An 11,966-nucleotide genomic window follows, 5' to 3' on the forward strand; every position below is an offset into this window, starting at 1 on the left:
AAAAAATGCTAACAAAAGTATATATCAGAATGATGTCAGCATAGTAACATAGTAAAATATGAAACGAGTATAGTATGTGTTAAATACGTACATTAATTCAGCAAATTTGTTAAAAATATACTTTAAAATATTAGACCATTTTTAAAATTTTAAAATTTTAAAATTTATTTATTTATGTTTTTGTAATAATATGTTAAAAATACATATACGTAAATTTTATGTATAAAACATGAAAAATATATAAATATGTGTATAATATGTTGGATTTTTTTTATAAAATGTGTAATTCATTAAGACATGTACAAAACATAAAAATATTTTTAAAAATACATACGTATGTAGTAAGCGAATTTACTATGAATTTCAGTACTCATTAAACAGACAATAAACATATCATAGAAAATTCATTAAATAAAGTTGTTGGGAATTTGCAACCTGGTCAATCGAATTTTGAGTTTAATTTTAATATACAATGCACAAGTTGTACAGAGAAATGGTATTAAGGACTTCAAGAAATGTAAATATATAACCAACTATTTATAATCACAATAAAAAATCCCAACAAAATACTTCCAGAATTATTCCTCCTAATTCTTCCTAACTTCAGTAAATAATTTCAAGCCTTGTTCCAGTGCTTAATCCATCTGGAACACAATGTATTGATATGGACATCCAGGCGTCTGATTTCAATCAAACTCCTGGGCGGTATACAAACACTCCAATTCTTCAAACAATTAAGCATGCAGCTCCACAAATATCATTAATCTAGCTCAACACTCGTACATTTGATCTATCGAATGTACCATAGAAAATGGTGCCTTTTCATGTTAGCAGGTGTGTGAGTCTGGCAAACTTGTAAGTATAAGAACAGGAGAAGTTGGGTTTCCAAGGTGTTCGGTATCAGTTGTCAACGGCTTTCACTCAAGATCTTGGGTGTTTTTCTTTGTTTTCCCAAGTTCGATCTCTTGGGTGGTTTGTTGGCGTTCACCACTTGAGAGCATACCAAAGTCACTGCTAGGTCCACTGTTCTCACTGGTCTCTTGCTCTTGGATTTCTAGTGCTAGTGCTAGTTTTCTGAATTTATTCAAGTCTTCCTTGTACTCACTAGCGTTGTACTCTGAGCTTCCGTAACTGAATACTGTACTTTGACCTGGTATGATTCCCTCATTTAACTCATCTGCAGAAAGATTTCCTTCCAAGGCTCGAACCACCTGATTTCAATCAAATATTAAGAATCAAATGGCACATGCAGAACAATGTTTACATGGACCGGTTAAAAAAGGATAACCAGCACACAGTCAAACTGGAACTGTAAAGTTTCTTAGGCGTACTAACAACCAACCTGAACATGTACAAGGTAATAGGAAAGATCAATGAAACGGAAGTTAACCGGCCACAAAATCTTACATGACTAGGTTGGTTCAACCTTTGAACTCTGCCCTTTTGGGTTTACCAAACCAATACTCTAAACATTGCTGGAGTTGGGATTCAAACCTCCCACCAGGTCTACGGTTCCTTTGGTTCATGGAATGGAAATGACAATAAATCTTATGTGTTCCAGGGGGATGATGAGAAATGAGAATGCACCTTTCCCATTACAGTGCTTAGTAAAGTTGGGAAAGTAACTAGGAAATATAGGGACCAAATTGGTATTTGAATTTCCATGGTTCCATACTGAAATAAAATTTATATGAAATGCGCGATAGACTACTTTTGAGAGATCAACTTGAGAACCTTGTAGGATTACCTGGCTCATTCGCGGCCGACGTCGGGCAGAATGACGCACGCAAGCAGCAGCGCAAGAAAGCATACAGGCCATTTCACTAGTGTTGTAGTCATTCTGCAACCTTACGTCAACAAGAGCATCAAAGTTGCCTGTTTCCAATGCTTGCGCAAGCAAAGGCCTCGCCTGAAATTCAATGGCATGATCTATCAGTTTTTCCATGCCGTTCAAGCTTTATAATGAAAACAAATTCCATTCTAATAGGTGAAGACAAGAACAGTTAGCCAACATAGAAGACTTGACCATTGCCATATACCAAAGAAATATCCAGCAGAACAACAGAATTTGTTAACAGCTCAAAACAAAAGTGTGCTTCATAGTTTTGTTCTCTACAAAAATATGATGGTAAAGTACAGGTGTTAAATTGGTAGTGATGGTATTTTATACACACCCACTCAACCATGCTATCATCAGTGAAGGTCTGAGTTTTATCGATGGGTTGGCGTCCAGTTATCAACTCCAACAGCACAACCCCAAATGAAAATACATCTGACTTCTCAGTGAGCTTTCCACTAGATGCGTATTCAGGAGCTAAGTAACTGCATTTGGTAGGTTTGGGAGAAAGCAAGAAATCGAACTATATTAGCAAATCAACCATTAGAGCCCAAACAATAGATGTTTTTTATTTCACTCCAAAACTGGACTGCATGGGACCAGTAAAGCTGTAAGGAAAATTATTACAGACAAATAATCTTACCCAAAAGTTCCCATGACCCTAGTGGAAACATGAGTATCGGTATCTAAAGCCAACTTGGCAAGTCCAAAATCTGCAACCTGAACAAAGATCATATACAGAAACAGTACAATATATGAGTCAATTTTAAGGAGCATTTGAAACCTAATTGACAAATATATTCGACAGCTCCATCTTAAGGATGGATTTGCTTGGTCAAATGAATAGCGGAGCTGGTTGTAATGTTTAAGTCAAAGTTATCCAGATAGCCAGTGAATTCAACAACATGGATTCCTTTACTTTGGCATGGAGAATCGGAAAGCGAGGACAAGGATTGAGATTTTGATGAGATCATTATGGTACTAGCCCTTATATAAGCATGTAATCCTTTTCTCTTTTCTCTTTGTTTCTCCATTTTAAGAAAACAAAGTAGCTTTGACCAAAACAAACTCTTCTACAGTAGTTATCCAATAATAGTATAATACTACTCATTCTATCTTCAAATTTCAATTGGAGTGGAATTAGTGGTCAAGAGGTAATGAGTCATGCAACTATCACAATACAACCTTTGTAAATAAGGACTAACAAGTAACAAGTTTACCTTTGCCTCAAAGTGATGATCAAGAAGAATATTAGCTGCCTTGATGTCACGGTGTATGATCTTCGGTTGACCTGGAGATATAGCTCAAGAGTGGGTGAATTCCAAAGCATACAACACAGACCAGAAAATTTTCTTATGGTTTTCAACAATAAAGCTAGCACGCAAAGAAGGCTTACAGTCCTCGTGGAGATACGCCAATCCTTTGGCAGAACCTAGGGCGATTTTCAATCTAGTTTGCCAATCCATAGTTGGTCTCCCCATTCCTGTAAAGTTTTTCTTTGATAAAATTCCAATCACTGATATGAAATGCAGAAGACTAACCAACAAAAATACTTACCATGCAGATGAAATTGCAAGGTATCGTTTGGAACGAACTCGTAAACAAGCAACCTCTGGGCCCCACTAATGCAGTGTCCAACCAATGAAACAAGATGTCTGTGATGGACGCGACTAATAACTTCAATCTCTGCTTGAAATTCACGCTCCCCTTGCCCACTCCCAGCTTTCAGCTGCTTAATTGCAACCACTTTCCCATTTGGTAGGACTCCTTTATGAACAAAACCAAATCCTCCTTGACCAAGGAGATTGACATTGGAGAAACCATTTGTTGCCATTGCTAATTCTTCATATGTAAATGTGATTTGTGACGATCCAAAGGCAAAGCCAGACGATGCAACTGAGGGTGGTTTCTCAGAGCCCAAGCTGCTACTAGTCGAAGATGGTACTGGGGGATGAGTAGGCTTTGGCAACAGTTCTACTTTTTCTGACGGTGGAGGATCATAATTATGCTGCAAATGTTGAGGAGGACCGCCAAAATCATCTGGAGAAATCAAAGAATAGTAATGATACAAATTTAATTAGAGGCAACGATCAGATATCAGGAATAGTCGGAATTTCACAAATTATAGAGATTTCAGAAATCTGAGGTAAATAGAGTTAAATGATCACTAAAACTGAATAATATAAACCATGTGACATGCTAAAACTAAATTCGTTAATGCTATTTCATATAAATAATGAAATCAAGCAGAATAAAACAACCACTTTTTGTTTAAAGTTAAGCCTTTCTAAACACGGAGGACCTGTCGTTGTCTCTATAGAAGACTACACAAACTCAAAATCACTTCCTGATACTTTACGGTGGCATTCATTCATGCATTAAGTTTGCATAATCAATTCACCAATCTCAATCATGACAAATTAAGGGGCCGTTTGAAAACTGAAAACTAAAATCTTGTTTAGTAACTACTTCCAGTTTTCAAACGAAAAACAAAAACTGAAAACTACTTCTTGAGTTTTTAAAATTTGGCATTGAGTTTTCACTTTTAATTTTTAGTTTTCGTTTTTCTGAAAACTAAAAGGAGTTACCAAACAAGATTTCAATGTTCACTTTTTCAAAAAGTGAAAATTCAAAACCATAACAAAAACATGAAAACGAAATGGTTATCAAACGGCACTAATACTTGGGTCAAACACAAGAACATGGGCGGCCATTTTTCGACAAAAACGGAGATGAGACATAACTAAATCAATGATGCCAGAGTATACAAAGAGGCCTTCCCTAACTCCCACAACACGCTTCTTCCTCCCACCTTCACCTTAAGCACAAAATAAACCAAAAACTAAAATCGAAATGGTTATCAAATCGCCCGAAAATATTTTTAATTCCTTACCGATTTGTAACTGAATTGATCACAACAGAATCAAGTTTTTATTTATTTATTCTTGGTTTCTGGTTTCAATTTTAAGACAATGAAAAGGAGCTCACTTTTGGGTTCTTCTGGATAGTTCCCGGACTCCCGCGCTCTCTCCTGCCGCCTCTTCCGCCTTCTGTAGAAAAGGAAAAAAATGCCCACCACAAGTAGCGTACAAAACCCTCCAATTGCAACCCCTACTATAACCCCCACGTTCGGGTTCGACGGCAATCCCGGCGGTTTAGACGCAGGCGGAGGCGGCGAAGGTGTGGTTCCGCTGGTCGTCGTCGTCGGAGGTGAAGTGGTGTTAGTCGCAGATGACAAAGGTGGAGGCGACGTGGGGTTGGTAGCCGGAGACGGCGCCGACATCGCCGCCTAGTTTCAAAGTCAGCGACGCAAGGGGCTGGAGCTGCAATTCGCCTCTTTTTTAACGGTTTTCTCGTAATTTGGTCAGAGTGCTGCTGCGAATGCGAAGAGAATCTGACTTGATAGAGAGGACAAAAGAAAGGGGTCACATGGAGTGGTGGTGGCTGGTGGAACAAGACGAGAATTACTGGGACCCATTTGAGTGAGAGAGACGAAATTGACATAGACCGTTTGTAATTCGCGTAATATTTGTTTATTGAAAACGCCCTGCCATTCAAGCACCCAAAAAAGTTTCTTCTCAAAGCTAACTAAACAGACGATTCTGCCTCTTAGTATTAAGGTTTAGTGAAATTCTTCTTTGTTTGTATATAAGATGTTTTAAATTTAATTTTCGACAAGAATGAATTTGAAATATTATTATTAACTCATTGTGAGACGAAGTCTACGTTCCTCACCAATGCAACCAGACCTCCAGCTCTCTCTTCATTCTAGCAATTTATGACTCTTCCTCTCTCTTTCTACAACGATTTCTCAAGAGCCACAAGTAATCCATCTAGGGTTTTGGGCACATCTTTGCCTCCATAAAAAGTTGTGTGATCTTAGCAACACAAAACTCATGCTAGCCTTAGAGCGAGAAAGGAGAACCCAGTCAGAAGTCAATAACCTCACTTACACCCTCCATAGTACTCCAAGGTTACATCACTAAATGGACGCATTGTATACTGCTTATGAAAAGTTTAGGGACCCCAACCGTTGTGTGGGAAAGTCCCGAGTAGGGAGGAGACGCAAGGCAAACAAGTGATGACATGAAAAGAATTGAAATTGTGCCCATATCTCTTGTTGGTCTTGAATCTCTCCAGAATATCATGTCAATGCCAGAGTGTATGCAAGAAGAGTTAACATGTTGAAAGAATTTAAAGATGTTTTCGCTTGGAGCTAGGAGGAAATGCCCGGCTTGGACGCAAGCCTAGTGTGCCATACATTGAACGTTCAACCTGGAGTCAAGCATGTAGTGCAACAAAGAAGAAACTTTCATCCGAAGATTGAAGCATAGATCAAAGTAAAAGTGGAAAAGCTTCTAGCTAAAGGGATTCATTACTTTTATCAAGCACCCCCTTTGGTTGGCAACATAGTTCCTGTGAAGAAGAAGAAGATACTGTTAAAATAAAGATGTGTCAACTATGGAGACCTCAACAGAGCATTCCCAAAAGATGAATTCTCGCTCCCAACATGGATATCATGATTGATTCAACTTCTGGGCGGGATTAATGTCATTTATGGATGAGTTATAATCAAAATCAAAGTGTCCATGAGAGATGAATAAATGGCAGTCTTCCGTACATCTTTCCGAAATGTTTACTACATAGTCATGCCATTTGGTCTCAAGAATGTGAACCTCATTTTACATGTTGGGTTTCCGAGCATATGATTGGGAGCTATTTAATGCAAATAATTAAATACGCAACATAAATAAAAGAGGAATGGTTAGCATACTAACACTATGTTTAGATAAAGAAATTTAAGATTACTAAGAAATTTTAAAATGACGGGATTTTATTTTCTAGAATTTGTGAATTTTTTTGTTTGGTTAACAAAAACAACAATGGAATTGAATATGAAATTTGTTATTTTTAAACTCTCAATCATAGAAATTGGGAAATGACACCTATTTACATGAAATTTAAACTTGGGAATTGGAGATCCCAAATTCCAAGTTTTTTTTACACGGAAATTCTAAATTTCTATATTTATGAATCCAAACAAGAGAATTGGTGCATATCAATTTATAAAGGAGAAATTTGGTTCACATCCTTATTTTTACTACTCAATTGATTAAAATCCTATTCATTTTCAATTTTTTATCAACGTCCTTGGTATTAATAACATCATTAATTATTTGAATAATAAAATATTTTTATTTTTAAATATATTCCTTTAGTGTTAAAAATGTTACATTAGTATATTTATATTTATGGCTAATTTTTTTATCATATATTTTTATTTTTAGTTTGTACATATTTTTAATTTGTACTAATTTTTTTTTTCATTTTTAATTTGTACGCATAATTTTGTTTCTTTTTGTGCCCATATTGTTTAAAGTTTTATTTGTGTTTGTACCCATGTGTATACTGTAACATCCCACATCGCCCAAGGGAGTGGATCTTGTAAGCCTTATATGTATATTCACATCTCTACCTAGCACGAGACCTTTTGGGAACTCACTAGCTACGAGTTCCATCAGAACTCCGAAGTTAAGCGAGTTTGGGCGAGAGCAATCCTAAGATGGGTGATCCACTGGGAAGTTCTCGTGTGAGTTCCCAAAAACAAAACCTTGAGGGCGTGGTCAGGGCCCAAAGCGGACAATATCGTGCTACAGTGGAGTCGAGCCCAGGATGTGGTGGGGGCCCGGGCCGGGATGTCACAATTTGGTATCAGAGCCAATTCCTGGCTGGATGTTACCGACGAGGACGTCGGGCCCCTAAGAGGGATGGATTGTAACATCCACATCGCCTACGGGAGTGAATCTTGTAAGCCTTATATGTATATTCTCATCTCTACCTAGCACGAGGTCTTTTGGGAACTCACTGGCTTTGGGTTCCATCGGAACTCTTAAGTTAAGCGAGTTCGCGCAAGAGCAATCCCAGGATAGGTGACCCACTGGGAAGTTCTCGTGTGAGTTCCCAGAAACAAAACCGTGAGGACGTGGTCGGGGCCTAAAGCGGACAATATTGTGCTACGGTGGAGTCGAGCTCGGGATGTGGTGGGGGCCCGGGCCGGGATGTGACAATTTGGTATCAGAGCCAATCCCTGGCTGGAAGTGTGCCGACGAGGACGTTGGGCCCCTAAAGGGGGTGGATTGTAACATCCCACATCACTCAAGGGAGTGGATCTTGTAAGCCTTATATGTATATTCTCATCTCTACCTAGCACGAGGCCTTTTGGGAGCTCACTAGCTTCGAGTTCCATCGGAACTCCAAAGTTAAGCGAGTTCATGCGAGAGCATTCCCAAGATGGGTGACCCACTGGGAAGTTCTCGACTGAGTTCCTAGAAACAAAACCGTGAATGTGTGGTAGGGGCCCAAAGCGGACAATATCGTGTTACGGTGGAGTCGAGCTCGGGATGTGATGAGGGCCCAGGCCGGGATGTGACATATACCGTCACGTGACATTGTATATTTAATCAATGATAGAAAAATTACATATGGTATATTTATATTTTATGCCTAAACTTTGTATCATATATTTATATTTTTAGTTTGTACCCACTTTTAATTTGCAACATTTTTTTAAAATTTGTAGTATTTTCTTTTTAGTTTTATTTTGTGCCCATGTATTAATTTCTTTTAGCGCCTATATTTTTTAAAAATTCATTTGTATTTATAATTTTTTAATCTTTTATCTGTACCCTAATTTATTTATAATGTACTCATTCTTCTTTATTAATGTACCACTTTGTTATATGTGAAATGTACCAATTTGTTTTGTAAAATGTACCAATTTTTTTAACACTATGGATACATTCTTTTGCCATTTATTATTTCTTATTTTTACATAGTTTTTATCCATTTATTCAATCAAAATGTTTGAATTTTTTTATTGCAACCGTTTCTAATAGTATTATAATGAGAGATTTTAAATTTATAGGATTATAAATCTCATAAAATATCAAACAATTAATATCAAAACTATAAAAATATAAAATTAATTGTAATATAATGAGGTGTACAAAGTCAATGGACTTTGATCAAACTTTGAATACCATTAAGGTTTTAGTCAAAGAATGTTAAGGATTAGGGACCGCATCCAAAGTATCACATTTATAAATTATGACTTTAATCCAAATTCCAAGTTTATTTCCCTCATCCAAATATAGTGTAAGGTGTACCTCAGCTACCTTTTTCTCTCTTTTTCTTTGAGAGACAAAATTTATTGCATGGGACAAATGAGAAAAACACAAGGTGTATTTATACACCACTCTTGCACACCACTGTAGGGTTAGACACCTAGTGCTTTAAGCCTTGTGTTAAGCCGACTTTACTTGCTTACTTGGGCTTGTGTTTGGACTCCTTTTAATTAAATAAGCTCAAACTTTATTTTAATTAAAATCATGTCCAACATGCCCAAATAACTAATCTGATATAATTAACAATTAATTTTATCTTATCATCCTCCAGTAAGGCCGTTAGTAGGTGAGTGACCTCTTAGTTTCTAACTAAAATTGCTATTGAAATAAATTAATGTAATTCCACAAGTTATAAGTGACACGTAACTTGATACACCCCGACCCGCAATGTCCACCTGAACACCCGAATCGCAATGTGATGGTTGACACCTGGAAGGTGACAGCCATAAAGTGACTAATTTAGAGTGCGCATGTGAGTAGGGATTGAACACACAAGTGATATCAGAGCATAGATAAATTGCAGTAAAAGAAGGGTAATGACATTTATACCGAAAGGAGAAGTCTCCTCCATAGCAGCTTTTGCCAACAATCGTCGTCATCACGAAACCTCTGCCATTAAAATCCTGGAGGGGCGAAAAACATGGGTGAGTGGTCCTGAAAATAAAGTTTTGTAAAACCTTTTCGAAAAATGTAACTCGTCGCTGTAAAACAAGTATATGGTTTTCCAAAAATAATATAATACTAGTATGTAATATAATACCCTGCAGCAAATGTGAGTGATAAGATGTAGGGTACACCATTAAGATATCTTAACATTAAATCTCAAATCGATATCACAAGAAAACAATGCTCATTAATTTATGTAGGCATACAAGTCCATTGCAGATATAATCAGACAATAGAACAAGCTGAGTGTAGGTTTTACATTCTGGTACTACATCTCGTGAGTTGTGCTAGTCACATCACATACAAGTCCATTACATCACACAAAATGATAGGCTAACACCTAACTCTGGATCCAAAGCGAATGTAAACAGTGCATGTGAACTACGCGTGAAGCAAGTCCTTAGCCCAGGACAGTACAAATAACTAAGAGACATCGTGCAAACTTGTAATAATGACTAGATAAAAATGCAAGGATGTCATGGCACTAGTTTATGCTCACAAATAATGTTAAAAACATAAAGTGTACGGAAAGTCTATTTGTAAAGCTAAACATGGCATGTCACATCATAATATACAAAAGCAATTGTTGGGAAAATCACATATACACATCATTTCGAGCTAAGAAAGTCTCTGATAGTAATTGCACTAAGCATAATATTGAGACCTATTAGTAAAACTCAACTTAAACGATCAAATTTGAGAAAACAGAGTGCGGATTTGGACTCAGAGTGTCGAAATACGCTAAGAGGCATCCTGGGCAAATTTTAAAAAAGTCAACGGTCAACCCTAAAAAGTCAAATACGTTAAAACTTTGAAATTTCACTAAATGGATATCAAAAATGGACTCGGGACGTCGAAATTAGCCTAGGAGGGTTTCTGAGAAATTTCGAAAAAAAATCAACACCTGGAATATTCCAGAATCCATTTAGAATCTGAGATGGGCCGGATCTGGGTTGAAGGGTCATGGGTTGGGCCAGTTCTAAGTTTGGGTTTTGGGCTTTTTTTTGTACTGGATCGGGTCGACCCGTTTAAACTCACGAGCCAGCCTAAAAGTTTGGGCTAGAGGTTTGGGGCTTTTTTTTTCTCCTTGTCCTTCTTCTCCGGCCAGTTGTCGCTGCAACCGTCGAAAACTGATCAGGAAACTCCAAAAGGTCTTAACGAGTTCATTTTTCAACCAAATTCAAAGATTCAAAAACCAAAATGAAGCTCAAGAGGTAAGAAACAAAAATTTACCATTGGGGTTCTCTTCCGTGGTCGCATTTGGCCAGAAAATGGTATGCTAGGGCCGGATTTCTCACCAGAATCTGGAAAAAAGGCTTCCCAAGGTGATTTATGTGTAAAACCTACCCAAAACTCGTGTGTGAGTTTGAAATCAAGCTGGAAATCAAAAGCTATAATGAAACGGGGTGGTGCGAGTCCTTACCGAGGTTGGGAATGTGCGGTTCACTGAAATAATCATCGAAGGGACGAGGAACAATGGCAATAGCCACCATCGTGAGAGGGACCTGGGTCTCTTAAGTGTTTATGGTTGAGGATCACGATGGTACTACAGTTTGAAAACTCACCGGCGTGATGAGTTTGTGGTGGCATTGCAGAAGTGGGACACGACAGAAAGTATAAAGGTGAGGGAAAATTGAGAGGGAAAAGATGAGAGTTGAGGGAGAAGAGGTAGTATAGGAAACAAAGTGGGGAGCTGAGGTGGTCGTCTAGCTTGTTGGAGAGATGGCGAAAGGTGTGGGGGGGTTCAGCATCTCTACATTTGCAAAGAGAGTTAGCTGAGATATTTTGGGAGAGTTTGAGTGAGAGAGGGAGAATTCGGAGAGTTATGTGAGAGAGTTGAGAGAATGACGTGTGAGAGAGAGGGAGAAAGAAAATATTTATATAAAAAAAATGATGTCTGAATGAGATAGAGAAAGAAAGGAAGAGAGTGAGAGGGAAAATAGAAATGATGAGTGGTGTGTGAGTGTGTGAGTGTTAGAAAGAAGGAGAGAGAGAAAGATGGTGGGATAGGGAGAGTTGGCTACAATGAGGGAGAATGATAGTGGCAGATGGAGTTGGAAAAGTGGGGTGTTCAAAACCCAAATAAATCATTATTTTACTATCCATTTGCCACAATATATTATAAAAATATTAAGGGTAAGATTCACACGGGTGTACTACACAAAATCCATCTCTCATCACAACAGGGTAGCGATGCACACTACACAAAGTCACAATTCAAGTTTTAAAATTGTCCCGGTAGTTTTACATAGTTTCAGACATGATTGGTTTGTTATAAC

General features: G+C 37.7%; 1 protein-coding gene across 1 annotated transcript; it reads right to left on the bottom strand.

The window, feature by feature from the left end:
• Positions 1–507: 507 nt before the first annotated feature.
• On the bottom strand, positions 508–5,263 carry LOC103443806 (proline-rich receptor-like protein kinase PERK1). The gene is made up of 8 exons (XM_008382703.4): positions 4,826–5,263; positions 3,395–3,877; positions 3,234–3,320; positions 3,058–3,128; positions 2,481–2,557; positions 2,175–2,322; positions 1,748–1,909; positions 508–1,211 (listed from the first exon to the last, which is right to left on the bottom strand). Exons 1-8 carry the CDS (start codon positions 5,118–5,120, stop codon positions 918–920), a joined length of 1,617 nt encoding a protein of 538 aa, XP_008380925.3. The 5' UTR covers positions 5,121–5,263; the 3' UTR covers positions 508–917.
• Between the last annotated feature and the right edge of the window lie 6,703 nt (positions 5,264–11,966).

The sequence above is a fragment of the Malus domestica genome, chromosome 09 (assembly GCF_042453785.1).
Source record: "Malus domestica chromosome 09, GDT2T_hap1".
Classification (NCBI taxonomy): Eukaryota; Viridiplantae; Streptophyta; class Magnoliopsida; order Rosales; family Rosaceae; genus Malus; species Malus domestica.